Raw genomic sequence first — 23,550 nt, forward strand, 5'->3', positions numbered from 1 at the left:
TAAAGAGAAACAGACAACAGGATAACCTAGCAGGAGAGAGATTCTACGGTTACACAAGTGAACATGGATCGATCATTTTAGTAGATTAAGGAGGCAATACAGATATGTTGGCATGTAGTTTCACTTAGTGAACCTGAATAAATAATGAATGACTTTACTAATGCATGCTATACACACTCTTTTTTCTTCTAAAAATATAATGCTATCAAGTTGGGTTTTAAGTGACATATTAATTTATCATATATGTGCAAGTGCACATACACAAATTGTATTAAATAATCAGAAATACAAAATTCAGTATATTAATTATATAGGTTTGCATATGTGCTTATTAATCTCCCCCCCCCCCCGCTTTGTCCCAGACATCCCTCTGCTTTTCTTTCTTGTAAAGAAAGCAGTTTGCACACTTTGGCTCTCCTTAGGCTTTATATTATTATTCTTTTCCTGAACGTTAATCTTGAGAACTTTTGCCACTTCCCAGTTTATAACTGCAAAATCAGACTAGAAGGAATAAGCAAAAACATCTAGAAAAAAAGAAGCAAAAGCACAGTAAGCAAGAGGAAAAGAGAAGAAAAAAAGTAACAATTAGCTCATTCAGATATTCTCCGGCACCATCGATTAAGCCCACAACAGCAAGCCAGTATGCAAGGACAGCCACACTGTGTTTGAACAAACATCCATCCTGCCACCACACATGGAAGACATAAACCCAACCCAATTAACAAAGTTATATTACTACAGCAATTTTTCCCCCAGGAAGTTTTAAGGAACTTACAGAAAGATATATAGCTGAAGCCCAGCTAGTAAATAGCTTTTCAATAATTATTTGCAATAAAACCCATTTCATACACTCTGTGGCCTTTGAAATGTGCTCCCTCGGTTTCACAAAATGACCTGGAAAATGACAGATGTACCAATCCGTGTAACAGCAGCTGCTGATACCAAGGAAGTGCATCGAAACTATCTGCACAGCTCTTACATTTGCAGTGTTACAGCATTATCCCACAGAATGCCTCTGCATGTTTCGCAGGGAGTTTTGGATTTCAGTTCCATTTAACGAAATTGCATAAGATTATCCTGAGAGAATGGTATTGGCTCATCTGATCTAGTGTTTCTTCAGGAAACAATTCCATAACTTTACGGGGGAGCTGAAGGGGGTTAATATTTTCAAAATGAGCAGTACTTTTCCTGGCTTTTGTACAGTTACACATCTTTAGGTAAAACACTTGTTTTTCTGCAATTTGTAATTCTTGCAGTTATCCAAGTAAACAGAAAATGTATTCCGAGGTGAATTCCTGGGTTTCACCATTAGTATTAATGAGTTTTGGACGATTCTGTTTGTGAACTCCTATGCATGTGCTTATTCCTCACCAAAGAGCAATACTGATATTGAACCAGCATAGAATTAGTAATAGGAGAGGGAGGGGAAAGATAGGGATAACTAAAATCATTACTGGCATGTCTGCTCTGCATGCACTGGTGTACAGCTGTACATTTTTCAGGGACAGATGGGCTTATTGAAATAAACAAATGCTGCAAAGTCCAATCAATACAGAGAGAGAGAGAATAAAACACTTTAAAATGTTTTCTATTGAACTCCCGAGTCCAAATAGGCTTAAAATAAAAATGCACAGATGTACAAAATGGCACTTTTGATGTTCTCCTTTATAAAAGGACTGACTTCTGTTAGTCAAAGTGTCAACATATATTGTGCAGCATAAGTGAGAGAAATGTCAAGTATAGTACTCTCAATTTCTTTGTAATTTAATCAATAATACTCTTATTTCAGGACAAAGCAATGCCTATCAAATATGTCTAGAATTTTGGTGGAGATCCAACTGAGTATCTCAAAAGTTGGGGGTTTTTTGTCTACACTTTGAGACATAAAAGACATTAAGTACTCTCAAACTCATAAGGTTACAAAATTAAGTACTTCCAAATAAGCAATGCAGTTACGTATTTCTGAAGGTCAGCAAGACACAGAGGAGCTCATAAACTGCATTTTGTACAAGGGTGACAGCAACTCCAGCCTGTAAGAACTCCCACCTTGCATCACAAAACCTTTTAGGGTTGATATTTGTCATCCCTCATGGATGGAAAGCCACCACAATGAGACACAGCACATTTTGCAGTCTTGCAGTAACTGAAGATCAGAAGAAGTAAGAACCATAGCTGAACTTTGGTTACAAGGGCTGTGATCACTAAACCCCCCCTTCCTAGGCCCACAGAAGCCTATCCTACCCTCCAACAAGTCTCTTCAGCTGAGACAGCTGCTATTTGCAAACTTAATGATTTCAGTCATTCTGTACACTTAGACAAGGAGCACTGGAACAAGTAAGGACATAAAAATTTAGATTTGATAACTGGAGTTTATCAGGCATCAAAAAAAGAGACTTGAAAAATAACAGGATAGGCTTTTTGGGACAGGGAAGAAAGACAGTCAACAATCGAAATGGCTGCTGAAGCACAATGTGGTTTGAAATCAGACTTCAAAACTGATTTTAGTCTCTGGCAATCTTTTTGATGACTGGTGGTAATGACAGGTGATGCCTCTTACAGTTCTGGAATTGGGCAGTGTCATCACTGTACAAGCTGCAGTCGACAAACTCCAAAACTTAAAGACTTTGAAAGACATCCAGAATCCCGAGTTACGACAGACACAGAATTACCCAGTTCAAAGGGCAGGTCAATACAACTGACAGTAAACAAAAATAAACATTTTAAAGTTAAAGTAACTACAAGTCAGAGTACAGGGTGGGCCGCGCTGTGGCACTACACTTCTGAAACTGGAAAAGAAAAGATTCCTGGAGATAGCAATACCCAATCGGTAGAACATATCCACACTTCTCTTCCTAAAACAGCATAAAAAATCATGTTTGAACATTATTTGCATTACACTTTTTCTCTATGAACTAGCCTACTGGAACTGGAAACGTAACTTCTTGTCATTTGACTGACCTCACGGTTTGGAATCAGGTGCACTGCCCTCTTTCTGAGAATTTGGGAATGAAAATAGCGCTAAAGCAGAAGTGGTCTTTGTGGAACAAAACTTTGGTTAGATTGGGGTAAGACATCACTCCTCAAAAAGTGGCACGAGAAGAACAGTTACAACAAGCCACCGGTACTACACACAGGAGGAATGGTACTAGGGATCACTGTTTGCTGTAGGCTTCCAATCCTACAAACGGGACAGGGAAAAAAATCAGCAAGCAACCGTTTCACAATGACACAGCAGAAATGAGGAGAAAACAGATGATCTGTGTTTGGCCTTTAGCAACAGTGAAGGGTCAGTGTGGTGAAGCAGTACAGAGTAGTGTTTCAGTTTCAGAAGGCTAAACCTTAAAACTGTGCAGGAAGCAGTACGGACAGTTCTGACACGGCTCTGCCTATGCCAGAACTCATGTCCTTCCTTTTGGGATATACACTGTCACCACAGAGTTTTTGCATCTCAGACTTGGCCTGTTTCCTGTACCAACAGAAAATGTGACTTTGGTTAAGGATTACTGCAGATCAAGAAATACACACTTAATAATAACTCAAGGGAAGGATCAGTGCACTGCTCAAATTCCATTGCAAGCACCGCTATCTCTCTGCTGAGTTACGGGACGAAGTCACTGCAAAGAATGACCTTACAAGAAAGCAAAACCAGTTAACAGTGTCGAATCTGCAGAACTTTTATGAACATGCACACATATCAGTGAAAAAAAGCATTAATTACTGCAAGGAAATAAGAAGTACGTCTACAGCTACAGAACTTTGGCATTAGAAAGGATATTGTGCAAAACTGCTGAAGTTGCCACAACATCACATTTTTCTATCTCGATATGATTTCAGTATTTACTTTGTTTTCAGTGAAAAATCCTGTTCTGGCAGCTGATTTAAGGCACAACTCCTATTCTGTCCTTAAATTAAAACCGAGCATTTCTTTCTCACTCTTTTCCCCTTCGCTTTTAAGAACCCATTTTGAGTAAGTCATTAACGAATTATTCACTCTGAATCTGCGTTCATTTATAACAAAGTCCTCTTACAAATGTCCCCCAACCGGGTCATTTGCCTGTGAGTGTCAGTGCTGGGTTTGCCGTGCACCCAAAGTCACCACAGCAGCAGGTAGCCTTTCAAGTAGATCATGATTAAAATTGAAGTCAATTCCTGCTTCCCAAGCCTGTGAGCCAAGCCAATTTGTCAGCAACTGGTAGCGGGCAAAAGTACAAATTCCTATCTGGCCTATTGAATAGCTAATTTGAGTTTGTTTTCTGGAAAAACAGTAGCCTTAAAAGCCAAACACTTAAGAACACAGACAGACACTTGGCCAGCATCACACCATGGCTCCCTTCCACACTTTGTGAAGCTAACTGGAGGCCCTAGCCTGCGAGTGCTTTGCATGCATAATGGCTCTGTGGGCCATAAACATATGCTGCTTCTCCATGGAACAGCACTCCAGCTTCGATTGTGAGGGCCAGAGGAAGTGAGCAAGAATAAAAAGATTATACTTACTGTAAGGAACACATTCATACTGAACTTCTAGATATTTGTATGTTCCAGGACAAGGATCAGGAAACACATCTGACCCAGTAACTACTATACACTGTGTTCGGTTGTTGCACCTGTAATGGGAAAAGAAAGCGAGCTAATTAATTTAAAACTACATTTAATTTGCAAGTTCATACTCAAGTACTACATTCAGTGCTAACTCTCTTCACACTTGGGCAATCCACTCCATGAGACAACAAAGTTAATTAATACTAATTAGTCAAAGTCCAAAAAAAGGCTTCGAGACGATATTTTAGTTCAGGCTTTATGCTTTGAAATTCGGAGATCAGGGTTATCTTAAACGCCCCCACTGTAGAGATAGCTGTACCAAGCATATGCTGATTTGATACTACTGTTCAATAAAATGAAAACAAAATGTAAAGATTATAGAATTGGAAAATGTGCAATCCTGAATAACGTATCATAACACCAATGAATAACTCCTTCCATCTTTAGAGACATCCATACTGCTGAATGGTTTTATTACATCTCAGAGACATTTTTGTTGTGATTCAAGGAAATGATTTTGGGTGGAATAGTTATTGTGGACAAAGAACGTTAGCATTTTCATTTAAATTATTTTAGGAGCTACTGGTGGACTCCTGTTAGGCTACAGGAAGAGGTAAAGATTGAACATCTGAGGAAATAAGAAAAACAGTTAAAAAGAAGAACTGCAAGAAAATTAATTAAAATGTATTTTAAAGGAGATTAAGTACTGAAACACACAAATGGTTTGCTTACCAAGGAAGGCAAATGCTTTTTGATACAAAAAAAGAACTTTAATTACAATGCCTCTAACCACGTGGATCTACTGAACACTTTCGAAGGCATTTTTTAATAATAATCATCAAGAGATTTTAGACTACTATTCATTTTTCCAGAATTAAAAAACAAACAAACAAACAAACAAATATTAGCTTGGAAGTTAAAAGTGAAAAAACAATCACCTAAGCCTGAGGAGATGGTCAAAATGTAATACAAAAAAAGAGTCACAAGGAAGTGAAGAAAAAAAGGAGAAGGTCAGGGAGTTTGGTGACTAAAAGAAAAAGAGTTTGGCTGATCTTCTCAGGGGTTAGTTCTGTTTGTCAGCAAACTGAATAACAGAAGTCTGAACTTAAGTAATAGAGTAGCCTTTGACTCCAGCTGTACATCAACTTCTGTGCTGCATGACCACTTCCCACACTCCCTGAATGCCACAGTCCAAGCTAAAATAATCTGCCTTGTACCAATGGCCTTCCACAGGTACTGCAGCAATTCGTGCTACCTCATAAAAGGTAGAGCAAGCCCATTTGAAAGACTCCAATATGAACCACTTTTTACCCAGTGATCAGACCAGCACAGAGCGGGTCAGGGCATGCTGTGCCTCTCTGCTGAGTGAACTCAGCAAAAACAACTCTTCAGACTCCATCAGCTAATCCTTCTGCTTCCTTTTACTGCTTTATTTCAAGCTACTTATTTCCAGCAGCACCAGGCTCATTCAGAATGGCAGAACTAACTGGAAACAGCCAGGCATTTCTGTATACATGCACAACCACGGACAAAGATAGATGGTGAGGGGTTTACCTGCACGAGTGCTGTGGAGATGGAGGCTGCAGAAGCAGAAGGCAATACAGCCCCAAAAATCACAGGCCTCTCTGTAATACCCCTGAAACAGGGTTTTTATGCCCCACGTCTCAGATAGACTAACGAGCGTAACCTCAGGTGTAAGATTTTGTAATAAATTTATTTACATTTCTTCGCGTTTCTTCAGTGAAAACCTGATTATCAAGCACTTCTAAGATTTCAAATTAAAGGCACTTAATCAGGATAGTCACATTTTAAAAAGTCGACATTCAGGTAACTGTTACACAGTTTTGTGGTCACATTTCCATTAGAGTGAGACATTCAAGAAAAACCAAGAGCAGCTATAGCAGCTGTCAATCCCAATTCACGGCTCACAGACAGGAGAGGAAGAGAAAGTGGACTTTGTAGAGGCAGTTCTGAGACAAGTAACTCGGGGAATTTACACTGCTCTGGGTAAATTAAAGCTGTCTGTCTGCTGCATTGTGTTTCTCTGTAAAACCAGGGACACCAACTTCTCTGTTAGTTATTGGCCTGCAGTTCTACTGCTTTCTGCAAAAGCCATTCTGCAAACTGGTAGAGGTTTAAGACGAGAAGCCCTGAATTCCGTGCTGTATTGGACACAGGAGCACTAAACAGCAGTTTACCCCACATGGCTACGGATTATCAAAGCCACTCATCCCTGGCACAGCAGAACTTCATAACTTCTGAAACTCTTAAAAACACTGTGCTCCAAGAGGGGGACACTGCACTTCACAGCCTTCTGCACGGTGACCCATGCTCATTCCTTCCTGGGACAGGATTCTCCAAAAAGAAGGTTACAGTAGAAATAACTTTCCTGGCAATCTGCAGGATTGGCCTAGACAGCATCAGGAAAAAAAAAATAAACCCAAACCTCAAAAACCTGGACTAGCAATTAACTTGAAGTCCCTCATTGATTTTAACCAAAGTTATTTTTTCTACACAATATACTGATAGTTTGGTCCATCTGTTCAAGCTCTTCTAGAATTGTTCCAATGAAGGCATGACACAAACCAGCCGTAATTTCTGCAAATTTAAGATGCCAAAATCAGAAATACTTTGGTGTTTCAGTCTGTGACCTAGTGTTTCAAGTTTTCTGTAGGTTTAAATACCATTTAAGTGTTCTGCAGTCTACATTACAGCATGCTTCCCCTGCATACGAAAAAATATGCACAGTCTTGGGTTTTTATGTACAATCTTAAAATTCATATGATCTCACACTGAGAAATGCCTTCATGCTTAAGACATTCACAATATTCACAAAGATTTATGATACAATGACTTTGCCATTTACAAGGAAATAAAGCAGATCTGCAAAGAACTCTACATAAACTCAATAACAGTTGATTTAGGAAAGGTAATATATGACTTAAATTTGAAACCCTAGTTAGGAAAAGACTAACTGAAGTAGTGAAAGAATTCAGGTTCCTGTGCTAGCAGCAACAAGAGTTTTGCAAGGGGAAAGGTAGGAATTACCACTATTTTCACGAATGCAAGAGGCAATTGTGGACTATGACACTGGTTTCTTCTGTATTTTAGTGTGAATGAAAAAAGGTTACATCTTCATAATGCAGATGCATCACTTAGAGTAATCTAAAAATCAAATGGAGTGTTTAATTAACAGTTACAGTATAATGTCTGAACTCCTTTCACCTCAGGAAGAAGACTGTGCAAATGAGGAATGGCCCCTTCACATTTCAGATGAATAAAGAAAGAAAAAGGAAAGCAGCTCCAGCAGGGCTGTTATTAAGTGTCTCCTGCTCATGATGTAGCCATGTCCCTGCTGCATCCATCCTCCCTGCTCAGCATCAAGGAGAGCTGTATTTTCCATGATAATTTGTTTGCATTTCAACTCTAATCTTGACTGGTACAATTCCCAACAAATTGCTTTTGCCTTTTTTTTTTTATTATTATTATTATTATCTTATGTTTATTATTGCTCTTTTCCACGTGCAGTGTATGGAGATGAGATTCCTCGTGCAACCTATTGTGTGAGGTGTTTTAATCAATAATCTCGTTCTGCTGATTAAGCAGGGCCTCCTGTTTTGGCAAGATAACATTAGTTTCTCCTGTCATGCTCCAAAAGCTATTGGGAATCTTCAGCAGATCATTAGATATGCTACAATAAAGCTCTGGTACATTCTCTTTTCTTTCTTCAATTACTTCTTCACTGTCCTATCGTTCCTCGTCACTGCTGGCACTGCATTATTATTACAGCTCCCCTGAAACTTGCACTAGAGCTATGTCTGCAGGCCATGGGATGCCATTTTCAATTGCAGCTTCTGCTTGAAAATATAAATTAAGAAAATTTCATTATCTCCTGCCAAGGGCCATTATTCACCATTGTTCTAAGGAAGATTAAAAACACACAATCTATGGACTTGAACAAATATTCCAGCACTAAAATGAAAAGCACGGTGCGTCGTGACTGGACCAGAGAGTGAAGCACTGGAATCTGAACAGCAGAGCCTGGAGAGGCACAGGCATGGCATGGATCAAAGCAACCCAGTGAAAGAGGGATCACCTCCATGGGCCACTCACACCTGTCACAGAGAGAGACACACCCGTGCTTTTCAAGTGGTTCCTGCAGTCTGCAAAAATAAAGTACGTGTGAAACAATGTCCACATTGCAATTCATCCTTCAAATGCTTCTGTCTTGCATACTAACTTCCACAAAGACAGTAACATAAAAGAAACATCACAAAAAGGGTAGGGATTAATGTCTAGGCAGAAAAGAACTATCAAAACAATTCTGGGTATTCCTGCACTCCTCACCTCCAGGAATGCAGCCTTTCCTTAAGTTGGGTAAAATGCAAACACAGAAAACATCACGTGTACTTCACTATAAAAAACCCAAAATACAGTATAACCCCACATCTAATAGATGATAAAATCCATTTTCAAGAACATTGCCGATACATTAAAAAACATCTACCTTAGTACGTTTTGAAACTCTCAAGTCAGATGTGACGATATTTCTCTTTCAGCATATTGATTAAACACTTGCAAGCCAGCACGATGGCACGTTCCTGCCTATTGCCTGCAGCAACCTGCTAAAAAACCACTGCAGGCACTGAACTGGGGCTGCAGCACCACCAGCTCCATCCACATGGTCCTGCTGTCCCTCCCTCACTACGTGCATGAAGATGGCAAGTACTACTTCAGTGTTGTGTTTTATTAATCTGGTCTTGGAAAGTATGTACAGAACTTACAAACAAAACAGCTAGAGAACAGAGAGTTTAGTTTAGGGGTGTTCAGATACAATTATTTAAAGCAATGTACTTAAATTCTGAGTTTCAAGTCCACCTCACAAGCAACACATGTTACATACTGAAACCTAATGAGTTAGCATTTTAATCCTGAAAAAAAAGAGCTGCTAAGAAAACCCAGCCTTCCTGTAAAGCCTGGATTTGAAGTGGCATTGTCCAGCCACCACTGCCATTTCCAGAGTGCCCCAGCAACTGGCACAGCAAGTCACACTGGCAACGTTGCTTACTCTTGTGTAAGATCTTCCAAAAATTATTTTCAACCTACTACAGGGGAATGAGTATGCAAACAAAAATTGGTAGCAATTTTACCTAGCTCAGAGAGAAAGCAGATTTAGTGTGCTGGGCTTGGTGGTTTTCATAATCCAAGGGAAAAAAAAGGGAGATACACGAGCAGGTATGATAGTGGAATTTGGCCATAAGAGATGTGTCTAGATACCAGCAACCCTCCTGTGGCCACTAAAGCACTGAGGCATACTAGAGTTTGGTTTGAAAATTCACAAACCAGCCCTGGGATTTCTATGCACTTGGCAACGTGACCGTTACAGCAATAAACCTGGTGGGTTTAGATGAAAAATATTGGGGGGGGGGGGGTATTTTTTCTTTTTTCTTTTTTTAAATACAATATTGATCATTTGTTGAATCTTCCTAATTACCAGGTAAACAAATAGAAGCAAGCAAAACAATGTACAATTAATATTGCAGAAGGTGCACCATAGAGTCGTTTCTGTTTGCCCAATAAAAATGCAATAATATTTAACTGTGCTTTCTTTGTAAAATGTAATCTTGCGGGAGTTTGAGGGTACACAATAAGCATAAAAACTCCAAATAGACAATAAAACACAGCATAAAATTTGCAACTCCCACAGGCCTTTTCTTAGGATTACCCAGTCTGATCCACTGTCAATGAATGTGTATCAGACTTGTATGGCAAAGTAATTTAACAGTATTTCTTACTTTCAACCTCTTCTTACAACTTTAATATATTTAGTTATGACCTTTTCGTATTCATGTCTCCAAGTTCAAAGCAGTCACTGTTAAAATGATGAATCTTCTCACCTACTCACACCTGAAATAGTTTTTTCTTGTTACAATTCATCCCTGTTCTAGCACTTTGTTATTGGTGTAAATGCTATTATTATGGGGTTACTGTTAACCAGAAACTGGAGCACCAGATAAAACAGGGAAAGGGGGAAAAAAAAAAAAAAAAAAAAAAGAGGAAATGTGGATTCCAGTGGAATGGGTAACTTCTGCCTTCTCTTGGTATTTTTTAAGTGCTTTTATAATCCCATCTTTCTATCCCCACTGCTTTCTACCACATATATGAAAGGCCTACTAGAGCCACCAGAGCTTGTGAGGAGAAGGCTGTAAACCAAGGACAGCAAAGCAGACAGGAAAGATGCAACGAGGTGTGCAAAGTACAAGGAACAATCTCCTGGTGAGGCCAGAGCGGGCACAAACCCAAACCCCAAACAGCACGAAGCAGGAGAGACCTGCTTGGGATGGAAAATGCTTCCAGTGCAGCCCTGCCTGAGGAATAAGAAATGGAAATACTCTGATTGTCACGATCTTGTCACATTATTTAGGTGCATGCCTATTTGCAAGCAAGATTACAGGCAGGGCATGTCTCAGTACACCAACTGAGCCAGGCAGATCCGCACTGCTGAAAAGTAATCAGTTCAAAAGATCCAATTAAACGTTTCACCATTTAGACAAAATAAATAGCCTGCAGCTATGCTTATTTACTAATGAAAACTTTAGCAGTGCAGCACCGTCGTATGTGAGCAATTTACACAGATTATTCACACTGAGTGAGCGTAAGTGCAGCATCACGCCCTGGGAGCAGCTTCCAGGGGAGGAACGGGGGGCTGTGCCATAAACCCAGGGCTGCAGGAAGGGGCATCATTTCTGAGGGACAGTGCTGGAGCAGAGCTAGGGAAAACCCAGGGAAAATCCTGAAGCACAGTGTCTGATCCTTAGGAATAACACTGCAACTTTTTTTTGCAGCACTGTTGATCTTTTTTATCCATGGCTTGGCATGCAGCATATTCATGATTTAGTTAAAAGTTATGTAACTTAAGGCAGCTTCTGAGTCACTATTAAATGAGTACCCTGAAGAACTGCAATACTGAAAATACTGGAAATATGTAGCTTTATCCTTCACGTTACTTTGCACCGATCTGAAATACATTTTTAACAATCGCCCACTTTAATTACTAAAATAAGGTATTTTACATGACAGGTGTGATTTGTTACTGCACCTTCTGAAACACAGAAGCCTTGGTAGACTTTCAGTGCCCCCACCTGACTCCAGGTCTGGGCAATGCAAGTTCAGCTTGATTCACTGTGGGTCTCCTGAGTTCCACACATCTCCACTGCTTACAGAACTGCATATTCAACACAAAACTACCTGGCCTCTAACAGGAAATTAGGACTTGGTCATTTACAGAATTGGCCCCTGAGACAACTGGATTCCATAGGGTCCTTGGGTTTCCCTGTGCACGGACAGGCCGAGGACAATTTCCAATGGGGTGTACAGTGGGGGCAACCCTAACTCCCCTTCAACGTATGCAGTCACCTGGAATAATTCAAAATACTATAGCCTGTATCAATTAGGAGAAATTATCTATAAAAACGTTCACCCACTGCAGTCTGCATATGGGCAAACGATCATATTTTTAACAAGGGAAATGGGAAATCGCTATGGGATGCCCTACTTAGATTAAATTAGCAAGATCTTGTTATCAGACCATATAAAAGATACACCATAATAAGACGTGACCTTGCAGGACCTTGGAGCCAATCTGACTTTTTTCCCCCTGTAACCCTTCCTAATTATCTGCAAAGTTACAGACCCTTTTGTGGCAGGTTATTTTTCTGTGAATAGTGAGGGGTTTGGGGCTTTTAAATATTTAATTAGTCTTCTGATATGAGAATTGTTGCACATGCCAACTGCTTCGATTTTCAAACTGTGTTCATCCTAATTATGCTCAGATTTAGATTGGTCATCCCAAACCTCTCACTCTTGTAATTATTTACTCCTTAAAGATCATTCAGCAGAGAAATATTTTTCACCCTTATGGCTTTTTCTTTCCACAAATGGCTTTTCTGGTCCGTTAATTACCCACTCAGAGGATTAGAGTTTGTAATAATGCAAGAGATCCTGCACGTAAGATGAATTTTACAGGGTGAAAAGGAATAAATTGTTTTTTGTAAACTTGCCTTGGGGAATACCCCCTTTTTGGGTTATAATTTCCATCGACAGTGGCCATGTGCCCACCACAGCACATCCCCCAATTCCACAGGGCTAGGAGTGACTCATCTGTCTGGCTCGACAGAACTCGAGCACAGCGCTGAGCGAGAGGCAAAAGGCACTCGGTTATTTCAGGAGATCTGTAAGAGTGCAATCTGCTGGCAATCAGGTATGCTCCTTTCTCTCATCATTTTTAATGTAGATTTCGTGGCCTTAAAGTTATGTATATTTAACCGATAACTAATAATAAAATTACAACTTTTCTCATTCCATCTGCTGATTTTTTCCAGAAGTGCCTGTCCCTTGGTAGATCTTTAATCAACTCTGTAACAGTGGTGTCATTTCCTATTAAAATGTGTCTGAGAGTCCTCACTACAAGTACTTTCTTTTCTTCTGAGAGGAATGCTTGTCACAAAAGCACTGTTATTCATTACCCACAGTGATGTCTGGATCTAATTATCATCTGGAAAGCTTGCAGGGCTTCCAGGTATAGGACTTCCCCTGCAAAAGTATCCTGTTCTAACTTGGAAAGCACAATCCCACTTTCTTCTCTGCAATTTGAAGGAGAGGGATTAAGTTACTGGTGTGAGCTGTGCACTCCATCGTTGCTGGAACTCCCAGTTTTAAGCCCAGCAGAGTTTAGGGAGCTGCTTCCATTTGCTTGTTCCCACATCTGCAGAAATCCTGTCTGTGCTGCAGTTGTTTTTTTACCCAAGTCAGGCAGATTCACCACCATAAAACACAGACGAGAAAATTCACTGGCTTGACTCTGTCAGTCAGTGCACAGATAATCTTTAATTGTGTCAAAAATATTCATGATCTAATCCTTTTATCAAACGCTCTGCCACTGGAGGAGTCTCGTGTGCCTGCACAATTAAAAACCGCATGTCAGCCACACATAATGCTGTGTTACATTTGATGCAAATCCTTTACTATTGAAATAAGCACTGGGCTGACAGCAGGAAGTGGCTGATAAGAAAGCAACAAGGCATTGCTGATGGCATTCATGATAACTGAGCTCTAACTCATATGTGTTCTGTCTACAGCACGTTACCCAAAGTGCTCCTGGTTTGAAGTGCAACTCCAGGAGCTGTTCTTTTGCTGTATCTCTGTCACAAAGGCAGCAAAATTACCCAAGAAAGCTAAATACACAAAGTAAATTATGTTTTTCATACCCACCAGTGACGCTGGCACCAGAATAATATACTGAGAGTAATATCACTGCTGCTACATCCTAGATGAGAAAACACCTACAGCTTCGTGAGAGCAACAGTACAGCTGAGCTCAATGCTGGCAAGAAATTCTGTAAACAGGGAAAGATTATGGGTTCAGAACTGTCACTTTATTGCTACACTTACAGCTCAGCCTAAATGAAAATACTTAATAGACAGAGCACAAACTCTTGAGTTATGGTAAGGCAACAACTTTACAGTGCTGCAGGAAGGTGGATATTAAATACATTTCCCAACTGCTCCTTCATCATACACATACACATCACAAGAAGCAAGGTAAGGTTTAAGATCCCAGGTTACCACTACGAAAGGAACTCAGACACCTTTGCACTTAAAACAGCAAAGTATGGATCTTGCCAGATGAAGAATTATAAAGCTTGGTGTCACTAAGAAAGAATAAGACTTCTTCCTCCAAGGTGTTGGAACTGCGTGACTTTGGGGAGGACAGCCTGCCCAATGAAATGATTTTGCTGCCTCATTTCTTTTCTTTTTTTTCTTTTTTTTTTCCCCCCCCTGCTTTGCATGTCTATGTGTGTGTATGTGTTTGGGGGGGTGCACGTATGTACTAGCAGAAATTGAAATGCAAAGGTAACCACAGCTATCGTGGTGTTGGGTAAACCTCGAAAAAAAAGCTCTCAATAGTAAATTTGTAGTAGAGCTTCTGTGCTGCAAGGGTATTATAAAACAGGTTTGACATGGAAAAAGCTCCTCCTGGTAAGAACCTTTCCTTCCCACTGATGTGTCTACAGCAGGCTAAAAATACCCTGAATACCGAGTATTCGCTCTGTGTAACACTTAAGACTGCATTAACTTCATTGCAGTACCTTGTTTTATGGGCTCAGTTCATCATGACCTATAAAATGTTAAGCTGAAGTGCTTTAAATATCTGCTCTCGCCGTGTGCAGGCCGGGGAGTACAAGGCACTGTGCTGTGAAGCGGCAACGACAGCGCTCTGCTGAGGAAGCGGCACGCACTCCCGTGTCACTGATATAAACAGGGGAAGCGAGCTAAATAATGGATGAAACAGGCAGCCAGTCTTTACAGGAGACAGCAACTCGAGCTGAATTCTTCCTCTGGTTTTTGTTTTACCGGTACGACGGTATTTTTCAGGACTGCTTCCTAAAGAAGTTGCCTGCCGCCCTAAACTGAGGGCACGCGTGCAAACTCCCTTCATTCACGGTTATTGCAGGAAGGAAAATAAATAAAGACCTCCTTTATTTGTGGCAGTGGTATTTTTGCTAATTATTGTTCTGCAATATGAAGAAGATAAAATGAAAAGAGGGAAATTATCTACGTTTTTCAGTAATCATGGCCCATTTATTAAGCAATTAGATTGCAATTTTATTATTAGAGAGGGGAAAAAAAAAAAAAGGAAATGTTGTAAAATACTGTTATTGCTTGTATCTTTGATCCTTAAACTCTTCCATTTCAGCAACCTCATTAATGTCAAAATGCCATGAATATGGCCACCCCTTTTAAGACTGTATACCCTGGGCTCAGGCAGAATCTATGGGATTCAATAAAGAAGATTTTCTTGTTGAATTCAACTAAAAGCTTAATTGAGCCACAAAGGTCAGAAGGTTCTTTTTATTTTAAGTAGGAAATTATTCTGTGGCAGAAGGAAATTTACAGAATATGAGATCTGCTCATTTCTATACCACTCTGAATCCAGTTTTTAATTTTTAAACCCACGTTACTCTTCTATTCCTTTCCTCTGAATTAAACATTTTCACTGTAATAATCTTTAAATTCCATTTCATTTGTGTTACTAATGAAAACTTTACACTTTCATGGCTACTGCTGACTTTTAACACCAAAAAGTACTCGTAATTTACTTACATATATTTAATTCATATTGATCTGTCCTAATTTATGATCTATACCCTGCTCTGCCCATCTTCATGTACCTTTTTCCATGTCAGTTCTGTTTACTAAGTGATATTCAACAGATTTCCTATAGTGCAATGAACCTTAACAGGCAGCTTTTAATTGCCTCACATAGGAAACCACATCACTATTAATTCCACAGCAACAGTATAAAATAAAACCATTGCTTCTCAGACTCCAGAGCAATTAGACCTCTCGGCTATTTGGCTAACTCTGCTTCACGATACCCAGTGCAGTTAATTATATTTTTTGATGTTAACAGTCTCTGTCAGTTTCAAGCATAACTCCTCTTTGATGAATATTTAAATTATATTTGAATAAAAAAATAATCTTGGTTACATTTCATATTCAGCAGTCATCACAGCTTAATAAAGGTCTCCTCAGCAAGGCTGGAGATAAATGGCTATATGAACACATGTATGAAGTCCTAAATCAACTTATCAGATGATGTAGCTGTTTTGGTTTAAGTATTACAGAGGATATACTGGGGTTGGAGGAATTAACAGGCCTCAACTATTACATTATTATTCTAGATGAACTAAATTTGGCACAGCAACATATAAGTAAATCACAGGTTTTCAATATTAAAGTTCCAAGTGCCACTGAACCAGGAACTGATATTGCCTAGACTAGAAAGATGAAAACCAGGTAAAATTCACACGAGCCCACCCAAGAGGACACAGAACTCAACTGAAAGGTGCTGAAGGTTAAGCAACGTTGTCTCAGCCAGGTTATCAAAAACGCTAGCAAATTACCAAGGTAGGTAATTACATACCCAAATCAGCCAGTACATGATTAACTGGGGGGTAAACAGTGTGCACACCGAGTAGAGCCCACTTCAGCAAGCAGGAAAGGCCCACACAGACATCACAGGCTGATGTATTTTATATGATGCTCAAATATACAAGCAACAGCACATAGTACTTAAAATTTTATGCATACATATGTGTAGTCACATTTATTTTCACCCATGAATAGCAAGGCAAGGCTGATGAGTATCTACACACGATCCTCCAGATAAGATATATGCTGACTTCAGAAGAATTTGATGATGGTTTTGCCAAAAATAAAGGAAGAGAACAGCTTGAATAAAAGATATGAAAACACTACATAGAATATCAAGCTACACCCTAGTAAAATAATGAATCCCATCTTTTTTGAAGTGAACTAAATCTAAATTTTAAATGTCATTAGTTGATACGAATGATCCTTTTGTTGTTTCCTTTGTAGCTTGTCCAATGTCGTGACCACCTCCACATGCCTGGGTGTTATGTGCCTGCACGTGTGTAATGTAATTTCTTCTGCAGAAAATTAAAATACAACATGCTGCAAAAAGATGATCAAGTACCACTGGCAGCTATTTCCCCTCACCTGACTGCTCAAAACCTCATAATATGAGGATTTGTATTTAATTTACTAAGTAATGCCATGATAGAACAACCCCATTAATAAAACCTCCTATTTTTAATGAGCAAGACTAGACCTACTACTTTCATATTAAGAATTAATGACAGTGAAAATGCCCAATGCCTGCTGAGGTTCTTGCCAGTCACGGGTATTACTGTTTTCTGCGGTGTGCTTCACAAAAACTCCAGGCTCTGTGATTACACCTCAGTCAGGAAAACAAACTACACGGATTTCTGCTTTTTGCTTCATATTTGAGGCATAACAAAGTCTTGTGACTAACACGTAGAAAACAAACCGAAACAAGAATCAATCTGGCCACGGCTCGGTATTGTGAAAAGCTTAGTTTCAAAATAAAGAGCATTTCAAGCTTCTGCTACATCTAAATACTCACAGGGCTGGCTGCTGTACTAAAACCTTTGTCTGCTTCAGATTAGAAGCTTTTATTTAGAAGGGCGCTTACAAAAAGATATCTAATGTTTTGCTAATCTTGTACGGTAAATGTTTTGTGAGGCAGCTGTCAGGAAGCTGAAACAGAAAGCACTGGCACACCACAGCAAGAGAGGGACCTGGCACAAGAGATCAGCATCACCGCCACAGCAGGGGTAAATTCCAACCTACCCACCCACTACAGCCTGGGCTACCCTGTCATCAGCACTGGGGCTTTCCCTGACACAGAAAGAACAGACGTGCAGGCCTGAATCACCAGAAAGCAGAAAGGGACAAGGCGTCCCTTTTATTCATCCGGAGATGCTTTTCAGCACATCAGCAGAGAGAGGCAACCCTGGGCTGCAGGAGGAGCAGCGAGGGAAGGAGCAGGGACAGCAGCAGGGGTCAGCAGAGCCCTTGCCTAAGCCTGGCACACCCCCAAGTGCAGATTGCCATTCCCTCACTCACAGGTAAAGCACCCTGTGCCAAGCCTGCTTTTGGGTGCACCTTTCTGCTCCCGTGAGCAAGAATCACCTGTTAGAGGGCATTTTACCCACTGTCCACCCACACCTGGAGTCTGTGCAAGATTTTCTTTATTCACTGACGTTATGGAATGGACCAAACTTGTTTTCACCTGAAAGGACACTAACAGAGCGTGACAGAGATTCTCTGCAGACCTGACAAGCAGGAACAGGAAAGAGGGGCCAAAAGATGGGTCTTCTTCAGAATGGAACCCATTTTGTTTTCTTCCAACAACGTCTGACTCACTCACAAACAGGATTTATCAAAATTATGTATTTCTTGGGTACGTGACTAGGTGGAAAAGACTGAATGTCCCCGTTCTCCCAATCCCCCGTGGGATGGATTAATTAAAAATTAAGTCTTGGGAGAAGAAGGAATGGGTGTGGTGCTTCCTCCAGCTTCCCCCAACCACTCTGTGGGGCAGGAGGCCCGTCCTTCCACTCTGCAGACCCCCCATTTCAGTGCAGCTGTCCTGCAGAGGGGGGATGCACAGCACAGGTTGAGGGCACTGCCCTGGCAGGGAAGTTGATGGTAACAAAACCCAGGCAGGAACTGCTCAGTGGTGTCAGGACAGGTCGTGTGTGCTACAGATAGGACAGGGCATGTGCCACAGGAGAAACAAACACTGCTGAGCAGGATTTATTCCCCTTTTAATCCTTGTGCTTTTCTGCAACGGTGTTTTAAAAGGGAAGGGTATTTTAAAAAATTACAGCTCCCCTAATTTCATCTGTTATACCTGACATATTTTTATATTAACTTTACCTATGAAAATGAGGTTAGCTTTGTTTGTGCATATTTAAAAAGCAAAGCGCTAGTGATTTATTATGTTTAGTAAAAATATAAAGTTCACGTAAAGCTACAATTATAGTATAAATCACAGATGAAAATAGAATTTAAAGGCCATTTCAGTGCAGAATTGATGCAACCGCCTTTCTGTTGCAGATCAAAAATAAACTCAATACACCAACTGTGAGATTACTTTTTTCTAATGTGTATGTTTACATGGTCTGTAAAGGAAGTTTAAACATTCTGAATTTTCTTCTTTTCAATATTTACAACTAAACTCTTGGTATCAGAGCATACATTCCTATTTAAAAATTCAAGGTATTTTCGCCTCTGTTAGGAGGGAAGCAATGTTTTCTTTCTGAAGTTAACATTAATTTGACTGTCAAGAGTAAATGCTTAAATTTTACATCTAGGTAAACGATTCCACAGATTAAGAGTGAACAGGTTGTATTTCATTTAAATAGAAAACATTAATTTTCTACTAGTCCCACCAACAGCTGTACTAGAAACTGCTCAAAAAATAAGGTGTACAGATTGGAACAGACCTGACATTTTTTAAATGTGGTATTCATCACGATTTAAAATTTGCAGGAAAAAAAAAAAAATCTAATTGCACTGTCCTGGAACCACAAAAATAGTTATCGTGTCCAATAGTGACAACAAATAATAAGAATAAATAAACATGAACTTTTGCCAAACAAAAAATTCAGGACTTGGAAAAATGATTCCTACTAAATAACTGCTATTTTAAATTCAAAAAGAAAGGTGCATGCAAAGATCCATCTTAGCATCCAATCATTCCACTACACAATGACATACGTTATAGGCCTTTGATTTGAAATGAATTTTAAGTATGTATTAACAAGTACTTTTAAATATCTGTTATTAATTTAACAACTCCCACGATCCATCTGCAATCTGCCTGCCACGGAGGGATCTCAGACCAGCCCATAAAGCAGTTTTATCCCGTTCCTTTTCAAATCCCTGCCCTGCCCACAAAGAGCAGTACCAGTTGGCCTCATCAGCTTCAAAGTTTCGTGACAGTTTCTGCTGCAGCCACATAAATGCACTTTGTGAGCAAGCAGCGAGAGCAATTTCCTCAGTCTGCTTTGCATCTTCTGCTCCCCTGCTCATTTCATTTCTTTCTAAATGAAAAGGAAACAGAGGAGATTTATCCCTGCTGAAGGACAGTGGAGCACCAAGGAGTCTGATTATTTTAGGATCTAATTGCCTGAAACGTGGGTCCTCTGCCACTCACCCACCCTACTTGCTCACCAAATATTCCAGAAATAAGCTCATTTCTACCCTGAACTTCAGCACGTGGTAGGATCTCTCAAACCTGACGGTATGCAAACATGGGGGTTAATTAACACACAAGTGTGAAAGAGGAGAAGGATTTTCTAAAGGTCTAGTCTCTTTCTTCAAAGCTTTAATTTTAACCATGCCAGTCTGAAGCTGACATAGAACCTAAATACATCTGAAAGGCTTTATTCTGGAATAATTGGGATATAATTTCAATCGGGGACTAAAAATTTAATAACTACTTTACAAAGGTAAAAGAAAAGCAGTGAAGTCATTAGTGTTCCAGTCAGGCTTCCTAGGAAAGTATTAAGTTTAAAATCTTTTGAGAACTGCTGAAAAGAAAGAAAAGGGTGAGGGAGAAAAGATTAAGTAGCAGCTCACTCCGAGAAAGAGGAGCTGATGCATCAGTGGACAACTGGCAAAGCGTGTGCTAGTATCTCAAATGCTCTGGAAGGGGAGCAGGGCACGTGATCACGTGGCTTTGTGTTAAACTGGAAACCTCATCTTATTTTTCAATCTTCAGATTTCACAGTATTGATCTCATTAAGCTCCTGTTTTCACCTCGTAATTGCAGCAAATGGAGTTGTTGTGCAAAAGCCGTGGGGTAACATTGTAAGTGAATGAGGAGTATTTAATAATTGCTGTGGAACTACATTTAACTGTACATCCAAACTGAACTGAGTGGTCAAAGGCAGTGGTGACACGGCTGACTGGATGAAAACACGGCATTAGTCCTTAAAAGTAAACACTGTAAGATTTTAAGTAGCAATATAGAAACTACTGTTGCTTATTTACAAAGTTAAGGAAGAAAAGCTTTCCCTGTCACCAAATGTTCTTTTTTTTACCTATCAGTTAAAAATAAAAAGGAAAACCAATGAATCTGCTAGTCCTTCAGGTGAGATTTTTCTATGCAATCGCTGCCATCAAAACACAGCTGATGTGCTACTTTTATACATCACATCAAGGACTTGTGCTGAGCACCAAACAACAGTTTGCTTAGACAACAAAAAATTCTGATCACCAATGTAGTTATAAATAAATGAGACACGAGAACTTTTAATATTTCATAATAAATCTGCAACATTCTCCTATGCTTGCAATATAGTACAAATTGAGCAATTCTGGAAGAGATTAAGCAAGACAAGAAACATCTTTTCTACTTAATGACAGGTTCTAAGAAAGAAAACTATGAAAGCAAACTTGCAAATTGCTATAAATGCCAGACAAAAATAGAAAGCGAAGTGTCAAATGATCTTTGCCATTTGTTCAGACAAAAAAAAAAGAGAACAAAAATGAAAAACTCTCTGAGCACAGATAATCTGACCCAATGTCCTACATGTGATCACAACTTCCTTTTAATGTTGAATAAAGCATAAGAGCAGAAGATGAGGGATGTTCAAAAATACTCTCTGCTATCATAACCTTACAGTTGATTAACTGAAAGGGGAGGACTGAAATTTCAGCTTTCCAGTAACAGTCTGATGTCACTTCAAGCAAGGCTGTGCCTTTGTATTTGTCTCTGACTACCTTAATCTGTATATTTGCAGCGAACATAAGGAAGACTTTGATCAAAACACAACATGCATTTTACACAACAAGGAAGTCTACAGAGAGGCACTACATTTACAAAAGCAATTGAAGGTGGTTTCAAAGGGAGTTGACAGATTAGAGGATGATGACACTGCTGCTGCAGTCTCAATGGAAATCTGGCTTGATCTAATTAACAACTACCAACTAGAACCACAAGAAGATAATTCAAACATGATTTAAAGAAGTTATATTACCTTTTTACTAGTGTAGCAATGGAGCCTTTCCCTACTGATCACAGAACAAGTCACAGGTTCAACACTGAAGAAGAATAAAAGGCCTGATATCCTTAATTTACCTCCAGCATTTGAAACTGAAGTCTCAAATCCAGCCCAAATATTTGACTACAGAAGTAGAAAACATCCACATATTCACATAAAAATAATAAAAAATTGTAAGAGTCCCACTCATGACAACTTGAGTGAACTGGTAAACTGCAATGGAAGACTATTTCAAGAGCTGACTACTCTACTGAGTGTTCTGAGGTCCAAACAGAACAGAACAAACACAGCACAGCACACAGGACAACTCGCACATTTCCTCTGACACATCTGAGTACACGCACCAGGAAGCTCCCAGGTTATTCCCTTTGTTATTCCTTTTTGTTCAGACTCCTCACCCTAGGAAAAGATGCACTGGGAGGAAAACTTCCCACCAGTGCTGCCCTTCCCCAGGCTGGTGGTTTGAGCCAGCAGCAGTGCCAGTGACTGATCCGTGCTGACGTTCCCCCAGCTGTCAGTACGAGTGACTGCTGCCTGCACACGGCCTGTAGCACAGCACTCGCTGTGGGTCTGAGCTCTGATGCACCTTTGGTACTAAAAATACTCTTACTGGAACCTGGGGACATGATTTAGGGGTGGACTTGGCAGTGCTAGGCTAATGGTTGGGTTGAATGATCTGGAAAGTCTTTCCCCCCCTAAATGACTCTCTGATTCTGCTGGTTCTTCTGTCTCCTCTGAGTGACAACTGCTGTCACCAAGGGAATGTAACTTGTGCTTATCTGCACGTGTATGCTTACGCACACATGGACAATGATATACAATCATCCTGGCATGTACTCATTCTGGCATTTGCCACTGGTTGCATTTTTTTGGGGGGGAACTACAGCAGTGATTTACTTCATTTACTGAAAAATGCAGCAGCCATTTGGTAACATTCTGAGGGCTGTCTGACCACCTGAGACAGGGAAACTCCAAATAAGTGAATTGTTTTATTCTCCTTGCAGTTGTCTTCCTGCCTTTTAACCTCTGCTCAGAGAATGAGGGGGAAAAAAACCCTCTTATTGCAACTGGCAGTTAATACTTCCTTTTAATATTATTAGATAGAAATAATACTACTATTATAGCATAACAGCAAAGTGGCAACTACAGCTCAACACTTCCTTCAGTATTCAGCAGTTCCACAGTATAGAACTCTCTCTGTTAATTCAGGCATTTCTCCTCTCTGCTCCTCCACACGTTCTGTGTATTTTTACCTTTGTGTCATGATTTTGTAGGCGTCTGGAAGGAAGCATTCCGTGTTCTCCATCTGGAAGGGGTCAGCATCACAGATCTTGTCGTCTGTCCGCCCGTAGTTGGCACTCTCTATCATGATGACGTCGCTGCCCGGGCAGCGCAGGTCGATGGAGTAGCCCTCGCAGGAGAGCTCCCTCCTCACCAAACCGAACGGCAGCGCTGCTCGGCTGAAACCTGAAAGGGAACAAACAGGGGGAAATGGGATTGAAGCTAACGGATAAATGGGGCTACTCCTCTCCTATCAAATAAGCATCGAC

General features: G+C 40.1%; 1 protein-coding gene across 22 annotated transcripts in view; it reads right to left on the reverse strand.

Annotated features, from left to right (window-relative positions):
* The window catches only part of ADGRL2 (adhesion G protein-coupled receptor L2), a 121,079-nt gene that overhangs the window by 43,938 nt on the left and 53,591 nt on the right, over positions 1 to 23,550 (reverse strand). For all 22 annotated transcript variants that reach the window (XM_027902384.1, XM_027902376.1, XM_027902382.1 and 19 more), the window contains exons 2-3: positions 23,254 to 23,467; positions 4,495 to 4,604 (exon numbers count right to left, since the gene is read on the reverse strand). In XM_027902384.1, the coding sequence (XP_027758185.1) occupies positions 4,495 to 4,604; positions 23,254 to 23,467 (324 nt within the window). The remainder of the gene's footprint in view (positions 1 to 4,494; positions 4,605 to 23,253; positions 23,468 to 23,550) is intronic.

The sequence above is a fragment of the Empidonax traillii genome, unplaced genomic scaffold (genome assembly GCF_003031625.1).
Source record: "Empidonax traillii isolate 1590-97213 ecotype Southwest subspecies unplaced genomic scaffold, ASM303162v1 scaffold868:size279580, whole genome shotgun sequence".
In the NCBI taxonomy this organism is placed as follows: Eukaryota; Metazoa; Chordata; class Aves; order Passeriformes; family Tyrannidae; genus Empidonax; species Empidonax traillii.